At 32.2% G+C, this 19,597-nt stretch overlaps 3 protein-coding genes across 3 annotated transcripts; 1 reads left to right on the top strand and 2 right to left on the bottom strand.

Annotated features, from left to right (window-relative positions):
* Positions 1-4,653: 4,653 nt before the first annotated feature.
* Positions 4,654-5,556, top strand: MONOS_5421 (uncharacterized protein; the record flags this gene model as incomplete). Its single annotated transcript, XM_067875567.1, has 2 exons — positions 4,654-4,895; positions 4,965-5,556. 2 exons carry the CDS (start codon positions 4,654-4,656, stop codon positions 5,554-5,556), a joined length of 834 nt encoding a protein of 277 aa, XP_067719352.1.
* A 469-nt stretch (positions 5,557-6,025) lies between these two features.
* Positions 6,026-6,475, bottom strand: MONOS_5420 (uncharacterized protein; the record flags this gene model as incomplete). The annotated part of the gene is made up of 1 exon (XM_067875566.1): positions 6,026-6,475. One exon carries the CDS (start codon positions 6,473-6,475, stop codon positions 6,026-6,028), a length of 450 nt encoding a protein of 149 aa, XP_067719351.1.
* A 1,693-nt stretch (positions 6,476-8,168) lies between these two features.
* On the bottom strand, positions 8,169-9,092 carry MONOS_5419 (uncharacterized protein; the record flags this gene model as incomplete). The annotated part of the gene is made up of 1 exon (XM_067875564.1): positions 8,169-9,092. One exon carries the CDS (start codon positions 9,090-9,092, stop codon positions 8,169-8,171), a length of 924 nt encoding a protein of 307 aa, XP_067719350.1.
* Between the last annotated feature and the right edge of the window lie 10,505 nt (positions 9,093-19,597).

Here is a 19,597-nt window from a genome sequence, read left to right as displayed (position 1 = left end):
ATTACACAAAAAGGATATAAGGTAAGTTATTTTTCATATACCCCCCTTTTTTTTCGGAACCTAGAATTTCTGGCTTTCCAGAGCACTTTTGGAAAAAATTGAATTATAGAAAATTTTTAATATATTATAATAATCTATTACGGAATATATTTTTTCAAATTTTAATTTTTGTGAAAAGATCTGGTGTTTTTTGTTTTATTTTTAAGATCAAAGCCTTGCTCGTATTTTCATGAGCTTTTTGTTTTGAGATTTTTAAGTATTGTTATTGTTATTGAACATAACTTCTTTATAATTTTGGTTATTTTTCATTGTTTAACACTTCGTTTTTTTATTATTTTTTCCATTTCACTAAATTTCGATAAAATGAAGAATGTATGTGTCCAAACAAGATATTTCATTATTTTTGAAGTTAAAATGTCTGAATTTTTTTGTAAAGTTCCTTTTGTTTTATTGTCAAATTGAATAAAAATTTCATATTTGGGTGATTATTTTTGAAATCAAATCTTTTCATACAAAAATTTCGGTGAAAAATTATTTCATGAATATTAACATATGAACATTGAAAAGTGAAAAGGCTTATTGAATGCATTTTAATCTTTTATTCGGTAAAGATATTTGTTTTCAAAAGCAATTATCAAACTTTTTCTCTTTTGGACCAAAAACTTCTTTCAAAAAACTAACTATCTTTGAAAATCAACACCCCGAAAAAATATATGATTTCAAAAATAATCACCCATTTCTTTCAAATTTCTGTTCACATAGACCAAAATTTTCTGTGATGGAAACAAATTTTTGAGGCAAGAAATGGTTTCATCGACTGCAGAATAAAAACATCTTTTACACATTTTTGTCGATTGCTAGTTATTTTATTTCATAAAAAAATGAAGTTATCAAACGAAGAAGTGAATTCGAAATAATTTTGCACTCACAGAAAAAACAAAAAAAATAATGGGAGTAGTCCCTTTTCATTAATTTTCAATATACCTATTTCAAAATGCCGTTCGATGCGGTTGAGAGGAAGCATTTAGCAGAGCTTTCGTGTTTAAGAAGTAAAAACATCAACAATAATTTCATTAGTAAGTCCAATCGTTGTGGGAAAATCAGAAGTTTGAAAACAAACTCTTGTTTCAAAAGTTTGACTCCTTTTTTCATCGATTAATTTAAGTTTTTGTTGAAAATTTTGAAGTAACTTATCCCATAAGTCAGATCATGCTGTTTCTGTTTCGTTATAATAAACATTTCTTGCGCTTAAAAGTGGAAACGATGAGAGAAATTGTTTTCAAGAAAAATGAAAAAATTGAATGAACGTCTTGTTCATATGAGTTTCTAATAATAATTGAAATAGATTAAACTGAACGAACTTATCGAAATCTTGTTTCAATATATAACTGCTATTAATTGAATCAAAAAATAGAAAAACTAAGTTCATTTGCTAAATTCTGAAGTTCATGATCACTTTATCATGAAATGCACAGATGTGTGTATGTTTTTGATTATTTCTATTCCTTGTTTTCTTTTCATTTTTGGTTTTTGATCATTATATTTCCAATTCTTTTATTATATCCAAATACAAACCTTTTAAATTACTTTTCTGGGGAAATCAGTGTTGTTGTGATTTGGATGTTGAGCTCTTATCAGAATAGGAAATGTTGGTTTCAATTTAACATATGGCACATTATTTTTGAAATCATAATTATTCAATTAAATTTTTCGACTTCGAAACTATTCAAATTTTGACTAATGAAGACGCACAACATATGAAATACATGCATAAATAATTATTAAAATCTTAAAATATGCTTTAAGTCACATGATGATTTTCTAAAAAAATCATTTTCATGCAGTTCAAAGCAAAGAATTAAATGGAAAGAAAAGAAAAGGAATTGAATCAAAATTATAAATTAGTATTACTTAATTAATTTGTATGAAACATTTTTATTGGCCAAAAATCTTTAGCATTAATTAGTGATGTAAAAAAAGTCCATTTTTATACCATAATATCACAAATAAATAAATAAATAAAATATTTCATTTAAACACCTCATTTATTATATCCAATACTCAAAGCAAGTGGAAGTGCAGTGAAAGTTTGTTGCTTTTTAAAGTTATTATTTTACTCAAATTTCTTATATCCAAAGATTCGCTCATTCAATATAAACGATGAAAATGTTCATTTTAAAAAATAATTCATTCTTGCAAGCATGTAGGAGAAATCTGTAATTGAAAATCACACTTGCTTGCGATTGCTTCTATTTTGAATTCTTGTTTATTTCATTTCTTCTCTATATTTTAAACATTTCAGAATTGTTTTCTAAATTGGATGATTAAAATGATTATGCACAAAACACAAAGCATAGGCTATGAATTTCCTTTAACAAAGAGCATCGCTAAGAGACTCAAAAAGAAGTGGAAATGACTTTTTTTGGCTTTGAGCAATTTTTGGAGTTACGTATGAGCATTGCTATTTAACTTTTAATATTATTGATTTTTTCCGATTTTTTTTAAAAAAAAAATAAAAAGAGAACAGTATTTGAATGAAATGATCGAAATAATCCTGCATCATCAGGAGCATAGAAATCTGACTCGATTGGCATGTCAATCTGCTTGGGAATTTTTGAAAGACAGATTGCACACTGACAAAAGCTTGGAAGAAGTTATTGGAAATAAACTGCATTTTCTGAAAGAAGCAAGAAGAGAATTGGTAGAGCCGACAAATTGTGTGAATTGGAAGAGAGAGAAAGAAGAGGAAATGGGAAAAGAAACGAAAGAAGAGCTTATTATCTTGAGATGGCTTGAAACATTGAAATTTTGCTATTTCGCATGCGAATTGTGGTGCAAAGATTATTCTCGGCTTATCTTTAGCCTTGTGCATTTGTATCGAGCAGCAAAGGAATATAGCAGAGAAATTAGGGATCATTGCATAGCACGTATTAGAGGAGCAGCGATAAGCAGACCTGTGGAGTTTGATGACTTGCTGAATGGAGGAGCTGTGAGTCTCATCTTCGAAGAGATTTATCAACCAACATTGAATGATGGAGTGGCATATGAAAGTTTAGCGTTTTCAATAAATGTTTCAAAGAAATTGAAAGATGAGGAAGATGATGAAAAAGAAGGAGCGAAAAGAAAAAAATTGAAAAAGAAGGCATTTGAAAGGTTGGGGAAAAAATTCAATAATTTTATTGCAAGCTTTCACAACACATTAACTTTAATTCCAAGCAAATGTTGAAGAAATAAATTACGAGTGCTTTGAAGTATTATGTTAATGTGAGAGAAAACAAAAACGAATCAATTATTGCTATTCGAATATTTCAATACACTTTTTATATATCATTTGATATTATCAAAAATGTATTTCTTGAAAGACTTCTTTTCCTTTGTTCAAAACAGTGAAATGATTATTAAATAAAAGATAACTTCCATGTAATTAATCATTACAAATTTTCTGATTTGGATATAACCCAATAATTTTGAAATATTTTTATATTTCACAATTCATCTATTCAATTATCAATTATCTTCTCAACTGCAAAAATTGTATCTTCTCTTTTCATAACATTTTCTGTTTTTTTATCGACTGAACTCAATTATTCAATCAAAAAATTCAATTTCAACTTTTTTCTCCAAAACAAAAAATAGAATAAACGTTTGAAATAAAACTTGTTGAAAAAGAGGAAAATGGAATTATTTAAACAACAAATGAAGGCGAAGAAAAAGAATAAGTTTATATGCGTTTGATAAAAAAGAAACATAATAAACCATTTCCATCTCTTCAGAATTAAAAAACAAATTTATACAAAAAAAAAAAATAATAAAATAAATAAATAAATAAATAATTCACATTGTTGGAGATGATTTATATGACTCGTTTGCTGAACCTGAACAACAGTCTAGGCTATACAATGAAAAAGATACTCTTCCTCTTCTTTTTCCACAAGAAAAACGCGTTGAAAAAGTCTGGGAGGAAAAAAGAGGAGCTGAAAATGTTATCTTCTTTGTTGTCACAAAAGCTTTCAAAGTTTTGATAAAAAAAGAATACACTGAATATCTGTCAGCATCCTCATCCGTCTACAAATTTCCAATTTTATTTTCGTTCAGATACCTTCCATTCATCCGCATCTTTCCATTCTTCTCCTTCTTTCACTTCATCCTCAGCTTTTAATGGATGCAATGTTGGGAGTTCACTTCAATATGAGCAATCAATCATCAGCGCTTCTATTGAAATGAAACATAATGATTTCAAAAAGCAACCTCTTTCTTCAGCTTCCTCTTCCTCCACCTCACTCTTTTTGGCGAAGATAAATCATTTCGCTTTCTCTCTTTCATTCCCTCTTCTCCACACTCACCATTATCAGCTTTCAGAGTCGAATGGAAGGTGCGACATCAACTCCGCCTTTACCATCAGGCAGTTTCATCATCTTTGCAACACTGTCAGACGAATCCATCAGAGAGGCAGATGGTTGCAAAGCGAGTGGCGGAGCGTGTGACAGATGAGGAGAGGAAGAGGAGAATACAGAAGATGGAGAGGATGGAGAGGATGGAGAGGATGGAGAAGAGGGAGAGGATGGAGAAGAGGGAGAAGAGGGAGAAGAGGGAGAAGAGGGAGAAGACGAGGGGAAAAGGAGGGAAAGTGAAGTGAATGAAGAAGAGTACAAGATGAATGGGAATGAAGAGGATGATGATAATAATGAAGAGAACTTCACTGCAAATGGCTTTAACACAATCGTCGCGCCTCGGATAAATAAGAAGGAGTCAATGGTTGAAGTTTTGCTTTTGCTCTCTTTGAAATCGGATTTGGAAAGCAAAAAGTCGAACCCGTGGCTGAGGAGTGTATTCGGGGACTCAGACATAGCCTCCCTGCTGAAGGGCAGAGTGTGCGCTTCGATCGGCGTTGAATTGTCTTCGCACTCAACTGCTTCTTCTTGATCCTCTTTTCTTCTTTTTCTTCTTCATATCCAATATCTCAGCCATGTTCTCCCTCGTCTTCTCCTTCCACTCCCATCACCTCCTCCTCCTCCTCCTCCTCCTCTTCTTCTTCTTCAAATTCTTCTTCTTCTTCCTCTAAAACATCTTCTTCTCCCTGTATCTGTCACAGAAATTACGCCTTTCCGTCCAAAAGAGCCGAATTTGTTTCCCGAAGAAGACGATTTGTTTGACTTGGCTATCAAAAAGAAAGAAGAAGCGAAGCTGAAAGAGAAGGAGAGAGAGAAAGAGAAGGAAAAGGAGAAAGAAAGAGAAAGAGAAAGAGAAAGAGAAAGAGAAGAAGAAAAGAGAAAAGGAATGAAGAATTTTGGAATCAAATTAGCAGCAGAAGATTTGTGTGTGAATGTGGAAGAAAAGAAATATGATAAAGTGAAAGAGCAATTGAAGAGAGAGAAGGAGAAGAGGATGAAAGTGATGGAGGAAGACAAAGAAATATTGAGGAGAATGGAGAAGGAGAAGAAGAAAGAGGAGAAGAGGAGGAGGAAGAAGGAGAAGGAAAAGAAGAGGATGATGAAGAATGAAAGAAGAAGAAGAAGAAGAAATTGTGAAAAAGAAAGAAAAAAGTCACAAACATAGCAAAAATGAGCAAAGTGAAGGGAAGAAGAAAAAACCAATTGTCAATAGCGAATTACAAGAAAACGATGATATGAAGAAAAAGAGAAAGAAAAAAAAAGAGAAAGAGAAGAAGAAAAAGAAAAAGAAGAAGAAGAAGAAGAAGAAGAGGAGGAGGAAGAAGAAGAAGAAGAAGATGATGACGATGATGATGATGAATTTGCATGGTATTTGGAGAGGAGGAGAGAAAGAGCAACGAAAAGAAGAGCAAAATTCGAGACGGCTGCTTTTGACTATGCGAAAAAAGCTGGTTTGTCCCACACCACATTCAAGCCTTCTCCACTTGCTCCTGTTTTTTTCTCTTCTTCTGCTTCTAATACTTCTTCTTCTGCTTCTTTTTCTAATTAAATTGCTTCTTCTTCTTCTTCTTTTCCTCCTCCTCCTCCTCCTCCTTCTTCTTCTAATTCAAATGCTTATAATTCTTATTCTTTTTCTAATACTTCTTCTTCTTCTTTTCCTTCTTCTTCTTCTTCTTCTTTTCCTTCTTCTTCTTCTTCTTCTTCGTCTTCCTTTCATTCTCCTCCTTCTCTTTGTCATTTCCTTGTCTTCCACTCGAAAGCGATCGTTGCCTTTCTCTTTTCTTCTTCTTTCGATCAACTTCCCTCAAAAACGCTGTGTCCGACAAATCAACCAGATCTTCCGCTTTTGCTTCGCTTCTTCCTCTTCCGGTTTTATTTCTCTTCTTCTCCTTTTCTTCTTCCTCTTCCTCTTCTTCCTTTCCCTCTTCCTCTTTCTCTTTCTCTTCCTCTTCCTCTTCCTCTTCCTCTTCCTCTTCCTCTTCCTCCTCTTCTTCCTTTCTTCTATATCTTCTTCCTCTTTTCCACTTCCACCTTCTTCCTCTTCCTCCTCTTCTCCTTCTCTTTCTTCTCCTCCTCTTTCTCATTCAATTTATTCACAATCACTTCAACCATCTCATTCACCACACAACGATCTTCTTTCTCAACCTTCTTCTTCTTCTTCTTTTCATTTTCAATAGCAACAAATTCTTTATTTCCATCGTCATCTTCTTCCTCTTCCTCTTCCTCCTCTTCTTCTATATCTTCTTCCTCTTCTTCCCATTCACCATTACCTTAATCAACATCGTCATCTTCCTCTTCTTCTTCTTCATCCTCTTCATCTACATCTTCCTCCTCCGCTCTCCCTTACTCCACTCATAGTACCCTCCCTGCCTTCCTGGGTGTTGTATCGCTTGTAAATAACTTCTTGCACATGGAATACGACCTGCTACGAACGTTCTCACAAAGTGGGAGCCTTTTGCAAAAAGTTGTATAGAGGTTTGTGGACAGTGCGAAGAAAGTGATGGTGCAGCCGATACAGAAGTCGATGACGGATCTAGTGATCGAGTGGAAGGAGCAGCTGAACAGGGCTATCAACCGGGTGTACGTTGTGGAGGAGGACAACATCGAGATTGAGATATTTAAGCAGTTGCGGCTGGTGAAAGTGCTGTGCAGAAAGCGGGTGAATTATCTTGCGCTGATGCTGTGCTCGATGGACTGAGTGGAGCAGTGGTTGTTTGCACTGCCGTCAATTGGAGTCGGAGAGTTGTATGTGTTAATCCGATTAAGGATAAGGCACCGGACGCTGGAGGCAGTGTGGCAGAGGAAAGGTGTTTGACTGAGGCACTCTCTGGACGAGGTGGTGAAGGTGAGGAAGGAAGAAGAGGTGATGCGCAACATCACCCTGTTTAAAGATTGTGTATGCTGAACGAGGAGGCAAATACAGCATTGATGATAACGAATCCAGTGGAAAATGGAAGGCTAAACAGGAACACAATTGCTCCTTTTTCTTCTTTATTCTTCAGAGCCAACATTTCCAATGGCTGCTCGAGAAATGGATTCAACGCATATACTTCAATAATCGTCGTCAGTGGAGGTAACTTCACTGCTTATGTGTAGGTGCCTCCTGTTTCAACGCTGTTTTTGCAGCTGTTTACAGTAAAGAGAAAGATAATAGAGTTGCTGTCGATGTTATTGCTGATTATGCTGATGCAGCGGGTGGAAATTCGGTGATAAATATGGTGGCATATTGTGAAGGCACATTAGGTGACGTGAGATTTTAGAGAAAATGTGAAAGAGAAAAAGAAATAGATTACTGGCTGTTTTTGTTATCATTTTAATTCAGAAAAAAAATTTTTTTTGATTTTTCATGGTCAACATGTTTTCCTCAAACGTTTCGACCTTTTTAGGGCTGTTAATAGTGTATGTTTTCCATTGAAAATTAATGACCAGTCTTCTTTTATCAAATAGTTATTAATAACAAAAAAACACTAAAAATTCATGATTTGAACAAGAAAATTCTTACAAATAAAATTGTCTTAATCAGTCTTTTTCAAAAAGAAAGCACTTGTTCACATGAAGATAACAAGCTTTATCTTTCCTGGAGTCTGCATTGTCTTTTTCTATAAAGTTCATTTCAATGAACATTTTATTTCAAATTCATCTGTAAAAAAATGTGTTCTTTTTCTGTTTGAAATGCGATCTGGAAAATCTTTCAAATTTTATTTGAAGTTCATTTTACTGTCGACGTGAGTGATGTCTGAGAAGAGCTTGTCCATCTGAGCAGTCGAATGTGACTCTTCACCGCCTGTGTTTTATTTCGTGCGCCGTACCGCTTGATGGAGATGCCGGTGTGTAGCAGGGCGAGGAAGGAGTGAAAAGAGGGGGGTCAGAGAAGCAGTGTGGAAGTGCTTGATGCTCGTTGGATGAGAACGCAGCAAAGGTGAAAGAATTGTGGTTTTCTTGATGTGTTTCTGTACGAGAAATGATGTTTTGTGCTTTTTCTGTTGTTTCATTGCATTTGGACAGCAAATAGCTTTGTTTGCCTTGTGATATTGCTTCAGAAGAAGAGTTGTGGGGTTCTTTTGTTGTTTTGTGTTCTCTTTTCACTTCATCAATATTCGCTTCATTCTGCATCAGATTGTCCCATCTGGTCAGCACAAACAGCGACTGCAGCCCATCCACATCGATCCACATGGCTCCTGTTGCCACAAAGCGGAGCCTCCATTTCTCTTCCTCACTCAACATGTACTCGCCAAGAAGGCACAGCATTGCTGAATCAGCTGCTGAATGAGCGCTGTCGGGAAGCTCTGACTGAGATGTGCTTAAAAATGTTTTGCTTTCATTGCATTCTGTTGATGCTTTTCTTTCGCTTAGATTAATTTTGGAGTTGCTTATCTCACTTTCTATCTCATTCAATTTCTTTCCCTTTCCTCTTTCTCCATTCTCTTCTTCAGCCTCAGCCTCCGTCTCTTCTCCCCCAGCTGTCTCCACCCTCCCCCAAAAGCACCCTTTGTCTTCCACTCCTCTCTCCATCACCTCAAAGTCCACAACTCTTCCTCCCTTCCAATGCCTCTCCAGTAGCGCTGTGTCGCACCACACTCCGATTCCTTCGACTTTATGCACAAACAGCGTCTTCACCCCCGGCTGTTCAAACAGAATATGTGTGAGTGTACAGTTGGCAATGAAAGAGTGCAGCTTCAAAGCGTGTTTCAAGGGATGCATGCACTGGTCATGCCTGTTGAAACGGAAGTCAGCTCAAAGAAGGTTTGAAACAATTCTGTTGATCTATAAAATTAGATAACTACAAAAGAAAGAGGAAAAAGTTTACTGGGAGTTGAAGGAGGAAGAAGATGAAGATGAAGAAAATAATGTGGATTTCGGTTCAGGCTCCTAATTGGAATTGCATTTTCGTCCTTGTTCAAATGCTTCCACCGCGTTCTTTGTATTTATTTCCTTGTATCCAAAGTCTTCACATTGAATTTCTCTACCAAGTTCCCCACTTCTTTATCAATGGAGAATGTTTGTCAGTTGCAAACAAGCAGCTTCAGAGAAATATCAAGCAGCTGAAAATGTGAAATAATAGCATTATTTTGATAAATAGGCAAAAAAAGGCTATACTGATTTTATCAAGACAAATTTACCTTTATTTTGACCTTTCTTACAGATCAACTTCAATCTAAAAGAGAAGAGCATCGATTCGCAAGTAGGATTTCTTTAAAAAGGTTGTGCTTAGTTCAGTCTGTGAAGAAGAAGAATAAAAAGAAGATTCAAATAATTTGAATATGAAAATGAAAACATTTGAAGAATAATAGAAATTTTCGTTCATGATTGGAACTTTGAATATCGTTTTTTAAGCAGAAGCCACAATGATAATATGTAAATAATTAGATTGAGAGATTAACACGTATCAAAAAGCAAAATTCAAAACTGTTTTTATTCAAAAACAATTGAATTTGTTTTTCATATTTTATTTCTTTATAATTGATTATTGAACACAACTGGAGTTAAATTGTTTCCCTTCATGCAAACGGAATGGATAGAATCATCTTTCTTTTGTTGAAACTCTCAATCAGCAAAGCAAAGAGAAAAAATTGAAAAACAACATAATTTATTATCGAAAATTATGGAGTGTTTTGATCATCCCATTGAATGATCTTGAAAATTGCGAGAAGAAATAGAATTAATTTTGAAACATGGAGCAAAAAAAATTTTCTCATTTGTCAAATTCTCGGAAGAGTGAAAAGTGCACAGAAGCATGGAACTTTCTTGTCACCAAATCCGGACACGACGAAGCAACAATGATCAAACATATGTTTTTGCACACAAACAAAGGGAAAGAATTGTTTTCAGATATCCAAAGCATATTCAATGGTTTGTATCATTCCAGTTTTCATAATTTTAATATTTGAAATTTTGAAACGATATTTTTAGAGAAAAAAGCAGGTTCGTCCTGTTGCGAATGGCATCAGCTTACAATTCAGAGCAAAATAAACACGCGAAAGTTTCGTTGCTAAAGTGTGTGTGCAACGAATTCAGTTTAAGGCAGCTTCATGATTGTGGCTTCCAGTGTTCGCAAGGAAACTACAATCATGCCAAAAAGAACAGTTCTCCCACAAATTTTGACTTTGAATTCACCAATAAGCCTCATGTTCCACCTTCGAAAAGAAGTTTGTTCATTTTCATTTTTTTGTTTTTTGTTTTCTTTGAAATTTATTTTTGATTGTATTATCGAGAACTTAGCAAAGAAGATTATAACATATTCAATAATTTTCTTACGGAAAATTCAACAGAATCAAGCAAGGAATCTCGTCTTTTATTGACGAACAAAAAACGTATTTTCTATTATCTTTTCAATCAAAATTTTGTTGAATATCCTTTATTCGTGTTTATCTTTTTGGGTGTTATTTTGAACAATCATTTTCTATTTAGAGAAAACTTTATTCTATGATGATGATTTCACTATTATTAATTGTGACAGCCAAATGGAAGAGGACATTGATCCTTTGAAAAATTACTTTACAGAAGAAAATGATTCGAGTATTTTTATATCAGATATGGATACTATTGATGAACCTGAACATGGCGCTATGGATATTTTCGAAAATGAAATAAACATTTCAGATTCAATTTGTGAATTCCAGGATTCAAATATCCAACAATCATGCCTCGAACAATGCAGCGATCCAAATATTGATGACTGGTTTGATATGGGAGAAGTTGAACTGAATGATTTTTCTAGCTCAAAGATGGAAATCGATGATGATATGGAGGAGTCAGTTTCTAAAGTTTTTCCAACAAATGTTCAAGACAAAACTAACATTCAGTTTCACAAGCCATCAGATAATCGGGTCACGAATTGTAACAGTTGTAATTCAGCACCTATTCAGTTTTCACCTCTTCAAAATCTCGGAAATACGTGTTATTTGGCTTCGTTAATTCAGATGTTTCGGACAATAATAATTCGAATGAGTAACAACAATGTGAGGAAAGGAAGGCTTTCTTCTTTTGATAAATATTTGTGCGATTTGATTGTGCCTCAAACTTTAGGAACAGAAAAAAACGGATCATTCAGAAATTCATCATGAACAAACATGTTCATAGACAAATGGGAGGGGAAACATCACCTTGAGAAAAGAAATCAACAGGAGTTCTACAATTCTTTTCTTTGTCTTTTCAGTGATATCTCGTCTTGCATTCCAATCATATCAAATGAAATGATGACTTCTGTAAGCTTCCCGAGAAAATGCACGAATTGTGATTGTGTATCAATAGGTGCAACTGAACAATCACCGATAATCAGACTTCAAGGAGATGATTTGATAACAGCATTCAATGAATCATATTCCTATTCAAATAAAAATATAAACAATAAAGAAGCCTTTTGTGAATGTTCTTGTAATGTCACACGTCAATTATCCGTTTTGAACATATCTAAATTTCCGAATTTTCTATCAATTTCTCTCGAGAAAACAAAGGCCAAACATGCTATAACGCAAAATGTTTATGAAACAATTTCTTTTTCAACAAAAAATGGAGTTTGGAATGTCAGTGAAACGCCAAATGTTGGAGCTCATATCTATTCACTTGTTGCCCAACTTTTTCATTCTGGATCAACAGACAATGGACATTTCTTTTCTATATGCAAAGTGTCCAACAACTCAAGTATCTTCGAAGAAAACACAAATTGGATTCGATGTGATGATGAAATCATCACAGAAATAAACGACAATTTGAACTCTTATTATAAAAATCATTTGAAAGGAAAATCATTTCCTCTCTTATCAATATACAAATTAAATGATTCATTCAATACTGGTTTTCTTTCATATCCCATTTCACCCAATTTATGTTCTTTACCACCAAATCAACAAAGCTTATCAACAAAATGTCATAATTCGGGAAATAACATAGATTCATTTCAATCAACAAAATCACAAAATTGTTCAACTGTTAATTATCAAACTGATACAAACATTTCACATGTATCCAACGATAAACACACACATTTATCATCTCTCATTTCACCAACATTTTGTGAAAGCAAAACGGATTCATTTCACTCTACAGCTTGCATTTGTGGTTCTTCATCTATATCTCTGTGTGAGAACAGAAATTCCACAAGTATTGAATCAAAAGCTGATTCATCAATGTTTCATTTGCAAGATAATCAAAATTTGAATATTCGCAACAAAGTCTTTGATTCAAAATGCAACACTTCATATAGTGGAGAACCCAATGCGAAATTACAACAACCAACAACAAGCTGTGGCTTTTTGAAGATCTCCAAGTTAACACTTTATTTGGACAGTACAAATCCACCTTCTCTCAAAAGAAATAAAAACACTAATGAAGGAACTGAAATAGACGACTGTATTTCAGATGAAGTGAAAACTTCAATGCTTTTATTTGATAAAGATATTGGTAATTCATTATGCAAAAAGCCACTCAAACTCAAGAATAAGGATTATTTAGAAACAAAAAGTGTCGAGCAAATATACATGAAATCAATTTTCCCACATAAAGATATTTTTTTTTTTTCACATTCAACATGAAAGGATGATTGCAACAAATCTCAACATAATAGTCATTAAACGTCAAAATACATAAGTTCAAAATCTTCACGTCAGAATTATTTGAAAACCCCACCAAGGTTAATTAATACTACAAAGGCTGAATTATACGATAAATTAACAAAAACAACAAGTTTAAAGATGTCAAAAAGTACATTTTACAAAATGACACGTCATCTCAAACGAGCTAAACGCAGAACAGACGTTTGCAATCTATGCAATCATTACTCATTTCTGATGAAACGACAAAAACAACTTATCATAAACCAAGAAGATTTGAACGAAAACAAGAAGATTACACTCGAACTGCTTGAACATCACAGACAACTCGCAGATAATCAGCAGAAGCATTTCAAATATTTGAAAAGTTCTCTAAAACGAAATGAAGTGCTTATTCTATTTGATTTTAAGGAAAACTGGCAATTACCGATAAGAAGAAATCAAATATCAAAAGATTTTTACGAAAAAGAAGAGGTGTCCCAATTTTGCGTGATTGCCTTCATGTCAGATGATCGAGGAGTGAGGAGGAAACACGTATTCAACTTTTTCTCCTACAACCTTTCTCATGATTATCGTTTTGCTATCGAATGTCTAAAGCAAGTGTTGGATGATGATATATTTTTAAATAAAAAGAGGTTTCACTTCATGTGTGATACTGGTACGCATTTCAGAAATTCGCAACTGCTTCATTTTCTTTTATCTGATAACTCTTCATTCGCCAAAGGAAAAAAAACAACATTGTCGTTTTTTTGTGAGAGACATGGAAAGAGCGAATGCGATGGAGAGTTTGGTTGCCTCACACACTACATCAACAACTATTTAGATGATGATACTGTGATAACAAACATCGAAGAGTTGATTAACTTTTTCAATCTTTCATGTGAAAAGGCAAAAAATATCCGAATAAACTCATTAGACAAAAGCAGCGACATATTTCGATATTTTTTGAAGTGTGATTTTTTCTGTCTTTTATATTTCATTTTGATTTTCTTTAACATTTTCGGAATTTTTTTTATTTAATAATTTTTAGGTTTAATGCTTCAAGCAGGATTCTTTGGAGAAAGATGGAAGTGAATTCAATGAAAACATATTTATTTTACGAGAAGCGGGGAAAAGAAGTGTTTCTTTCGGTTGCATCACCCCCAAGCTCGATTGGCCAATTCAAAGCAACATTCAAGGAGGCAAGAGCTCGAGATGAACGTCCAAAAAAGTGTTTTCAAAAAAAGAATTTCCTTCCAAGATCAAATGAAATTGGAAATTTTACATATAAATTACTTAACGAAAGGAAAAAATTAACAAGTTTTCAATTTGAATGATTTTTGAATATTTTTCTGGTTGTGATTGTTTGTCGGAGTTGCGAACATTAATTTTTGAAAGCTTTTGAATATGTATGTTGCTCAAGCTCCATATGATGTGGACTAATTCACATGTTTTGGAGCACCCAGATTTTTGACTTTTTTGTCAAAATGAAGGGCAAGGCCGATTCCGTCCTGAAACTGCATTGTGACCGGTCCAATGCAGTTTCTTGAAGGCCTTGGGTCCAGAATCGGCCTCCCAGGGCAGACACTCAAAATGCTTTTAAAAATTAAGTTCACCAACTAATTTTTTTTTTTATTTAATTTTTTTTTTTGAAAAATGCATATGTAGGCATTTGTTTCATTTTTTATTCAAGAATTTTGATATTCTTTCTTTTTTTTTTAACAACAAAAATTTAATATTTTAAACAATAATTTTCAATGTTTCATCTGTTTGATTTCAAAAACTGAAGAAAGAAAATGAGATTTCAGATTTGAAATGTCTGAACTTTTCTCTATCATATTTCAAAAAAATTTAAAAATTTCATAAAGAACTGTTTCTTGACAAACATTTGATATTCATTATATTTTTTTATCTAAAATATACAATTCAATATGTTTTTAGAAATTCAAATCATTGAATAAAATTGATATTTCGAAAATCGATGTTCTCATTTTCTAAAAAACATTTACTGAATTCAGTGAAATTTTGAAAAATGTCTGCCAATTCGATATTGAAAGAAAACCAAATTTTTATTTACTAAGTTCAATCGAAATGTTCGAATATTGACAAACGTTTAATTTATTTTGTCAAATTCATCAATTCTTGATCTTTAAGCGTTTTTGCTCACAGATGGTTAGCATTTTTTTAACTTTCTTTCGATATGACAGCTCATTCAATCAAATTCTGTATCATTTTTTAAATGATCCTGTAGTCTCACTAAATCATTCAACCTTTTAACAATAAAGAGAAAGAAAATGAATTTTTAATTCAAACGTATTGAGATGTGTTCAAGCTCAGAATGACTGTTTGAAGAAATGAAAGTTTGTTGATTTTCTTCATTTCTTATCCTGTTGAAATGAACAAATGTTCAAAAAGTCAAATTGTTGAGAACGAATTTTTGTTATTGCAGATATGAATCATTTAATAATTGAACGAATTATAATTTTCCAAAAACATTTTCTCAAACCTTTGAATTCTCCTTTGTTCGATTTAAGGAAAAAAAAAAGCAAAACGTATTAACTTTTAAAATCGCACAGGTTCAAGATTTCTTATCGTAAGATTCTCATTACAATTGGATCATTTCTGTAATAAAATGATAAAATGAACGTTCCAGATTAAAAGCGCTGTTCTAAAAAAATGAATCATCCGTGTAAGCGTATTACATGAATGGTTTTTTGTAATTATATGACCTTAAAACAACAAATTATCTTCTTTTAAAAAGATCAATTCAAACTTATCGTTAAAGATGACTCTTTCCAAAATATATGCTATCTGAGTCATTAATGATAAAGTTCACTTCAATGAATTTCATCTTTTAAGAATGAATAAAATATTAATCAGCTAGCAACGAAAAAGTGTTAATCTCATTTCGCAATAAATTGTCAATTACTGTAATCTGATGAAACCAAATAATGATGAAATTTGAGAAAAAAAATATTAAAAAAGATTGATTTTGCTTCAAATCATTAAGTCATATTTTCAATCCTATGCAAAATGATGATTGCTGATAATGTTCAAAATATACACAGTTGAAATAGATGAAAATATTTATTGATTATTCATTGAAAAAGAGATAAATTATTTCAACATTTTTTGAACAGTGTTATTGTTCATTTAGCGAAAATGCAAAGAATGACATTTATGAAAAACACAGACTTTTGTTGCTTATATCAAGCGAGTTCTCATTTAATGATAATTGGATTTTATCTAATTTTTGAATAAACGCTTTTTATTATGGTTCATTTTAACATTTTTATTTTTGTTGTAAAAATCTGTTGAAAAAAGAAATTAAACATTGACAAATTAGTTGTAATAAGTCAATGCTCTGATTATTTTCACAAATTATAATAGTTTTTATTTGTTAGAGAAACACCCCGAAAAAAATAATGATTTCAAAAATAATGTGCCATATATTCATGAGATAAATACCTAATCATTAAGATTGATTTTACGAAAATACTGAACGGTATTAGTTCACATTTCAAAAAAAACTGCGAAATGATCTTGAAACACAATGTTTGTCCAGCATTTACTGATTATTAGCAAAACGTCATCAAAATAAAATTTCGAAACATGACAACTGTTCAATTGTGCAAATTGTGTCGATTTTTTTGCCAGATTCTATTCGTCACAGAGCACTCCTCCTTGAATATATTTCTATGTTATCAATTTTCAGACATAGGATATGGTCTAATTATCTTTATGCTTTCTCGAATATTGTTGTGCAAAACTTATAAAAAAAATATGCAAGTTTTCCTAAAAAGTTGGTTGTATTTTTTTTCCTTTGAAAATACGTTTAATCCGTTTTTTTCTCTGTTATGAAAAAACTTTGAACTGAATTTTTGATATGAGAAAATAGATGAACACAAAAATCAGAAACCAAATTGTTAAATGTTTTCTACATTTCTTTCGAGACATGATCATCAAACGCATTCTTTTGGTTCTATCCTTCCATGAGGTTTTCGCATGCAAATAATCTCAAAACCTGTTTTAATATCCAACCTTATTTGTCAAGTTTCTCTCAAAGCCAAATCATGCATTTCAATATAAAGGATCTGCTTTATTTTTACGATTTCATGCTGCAAGGTTTCGTATTTTTTTGTTTTTGCAAAAAATCTTCATTATCCATTGATCGAAAACACAAAACAATATGTTATTTTCATTGTTAATTTCTTGCTTTATCTTGAAAGTGATAATGGAAGAAATGATTTGAAAAAGACTTAATAAAAATTTTTGACAGATTTAAGAATTAAAATGAGGGATAAACGTTTTCCCAATTTGTTGAAGGTTTTTTTTGGAACGAGTTTGTTCTTAAGGTTAGCTGAATTTTGAAATAGAGCTGCCTTTCATGGATTACAACCTTTGATTATTGAAAATCTTCATGAAAATGGAAAGTCTTTCAACTGAACAAAATTTATATCAACTGAAAAAACCTTCAGACATTTATCGAAGATTAATCAAAAGATATGAATGCGACAAAGAAAAATCATTATGCTTAGAGTCATTGAAGAATAATTCTTGTATCAGAAGTTGCCTTTATGTTTTGAAATGAAAATGATATGCAGAAAATTTCAAATTTTGTTCACATAGGTTTTTCATAAACATTTGTGCGAGTCTCAGCTTTTTGAAGTTTTATCGTTGACACTTATTTCGGTTTTGATTTCTTTCATTGAATGAAAGAAAATTTTGATAATAAAAGGATTCATGAGATCAACTTGAAATAAATAAAAAACAAACTTTTTTCTTGTGATGTTCGTGTCAAAATGCTTCCACTTTTAATTCTAAAAAAATCCAGATCATTTATTCTCAAACCTTTTAATATAATGTTAGATGCAGAAAAGGTTTTCAAATTCATTTCTGTTGTATTTTTGAATAAGATACTAAATAGTTAAAGAAAACGACCCAATAAGACAGATAAAAACTTTTGAAATACCAGACTTATTCATCCTCCTCAATAACAGTGATATCTTCGAAAGATGATTTCACGAAAACCTCGAAAAAATCATCAAAATTCTTATCTGGATTTCTTCGATAAGTGAACTCTTGTAAATAATTGGACAAATACTTTTTTTGGACACCATGTCGAAAAAGAAACTTCCTTAAAAGTGACCATGACCCTTCGAATTTGTTTGTGTGACACTTTGTAAATGGATCAACAAAGTGATTTTTGTGATTCACAGTTCGATGGATGAAACCAAGAGTGTCCAATGAACTATACCCTTTCCAACAGTCAGTATTAATTGTTGTGTGTTTTTTTACAGCTGATTCAATGAGAGATTGCTACACAGATTTTGTTCGATTTGGAACAATTGATAAAAACATGTTACTCTTTCCTTTTGTTGTTTTAGGCCTTTCGACACCCCCAACAATCCATTATAATGGTTTTCTTCTTCCAACTTTGAATTTTCTTCGATTGAAAGCAGCTTCATCGATTTCAACCGTTTTATTTTCTCCTCCAATTTTGAAAGGATGTTGATGTGAAACAATTGCTTTCCTAAATAAAGAATAAAGTCTTTCAATTGTAGAGACATTCACTGATGCCAAAATTGCTGCTTGTTGCTGCTCCAAATGCAGCCAAAAATAAAGTGCGTCATGCAAATCTTTCGTAACGGCAACTTGATTTTTTCAAAAACGGTGTTACTTCTCAATGACTTTTTTCAGTGTTTGCATCTGAAATTGTCGTAATTTCCTTTTTCAAGTTGGAAATTCATGTATTTTTTGCATTTCCAACAAAACATAGATGAATGAATAAAATTTTTGTTCTGTAGCCATTAGATTGTCTTTTATTCATCTTGAAATAAACTATTTAACTCGGCTAAATGCTTCCTCTCAACTGCATCGAACGGCATTTTGAAATAGGTATATTGAAAATTAATGAAAAGGGACTACTCCCATTATTTTTTTTGTTTTTTCTGTGAGTGCAAAATTATTTCGAATTCACTTCTTCGTTTGATAACTTCATTTTTTTATGAAATAAAATAACTAGCAATCGACAAAAATGTGTAAAAGATGTTTTTATTCTGCAGTCGATGAAACCATTTCTTGCCTCAAAAATTTGTTTCCATCACAGAAAATTTTGGTCTATGTGAACAGAAATTTGAAAGAAATGGGTGATTATTTTTGAAATCATATATTTTTTCGGGGTGTTGATTTTCAAAGATAGTTAGTTTTTTGAAAGAAGTTTTTGGTCCAAAAGAGAAAAAGTTTGATAATTGCTTTTGAAAACAAATATCTTTACCGAATAAAAGATTAAAATGCATTCAATAAGCCTTTTCACTTTTCAATGTTCATATGTTAATATTCATGAAATAATTTTTCACCGAAATTTTTGTATGAAAAGATTTGATTTCAAAAATAATCACCCAAATATGAAATTTTTATTCAATTTGACAATAAAACAAAAGGAACTTTACAAAAAAATTCAGACATTTTAACTTCAAAAATAATGAAATATCTTGTTTGGACACATACATTCTTCATTTTATCGAAATTTAGTGAAATGGAAAAAATAATAAAAAAACGAAGTGTTAATCAAAGAAAAATAACCAAAAATATAATATAGTTAAGTTTATAAACAATGATATAACTCAAAACACTCAAAACAAAAAGCTCGTGAAAATATGTGCAAGTCTTTGATCT

The sequence above is a fragment of the Monocercomonoides exilis genome, assembly GCF_001643675.1.
Source record: "Monocercomonoides exilis strain PA203 chromosome Unknown scaffold63-433378, whole genome shotgun sequence".
In the NCBI taxonomy this organism is placed as follows: Eukaryota; Preaxostyla; order Oxymonadida; family Polymastigidae; genus Monocercomonoides; species Monocercomonoides exilis.
The sequence above is the reverse complement of the archived record's forward strand: the minus strand, read 5'-3'. Positions and strand labels throughout refer to the sequence as shown.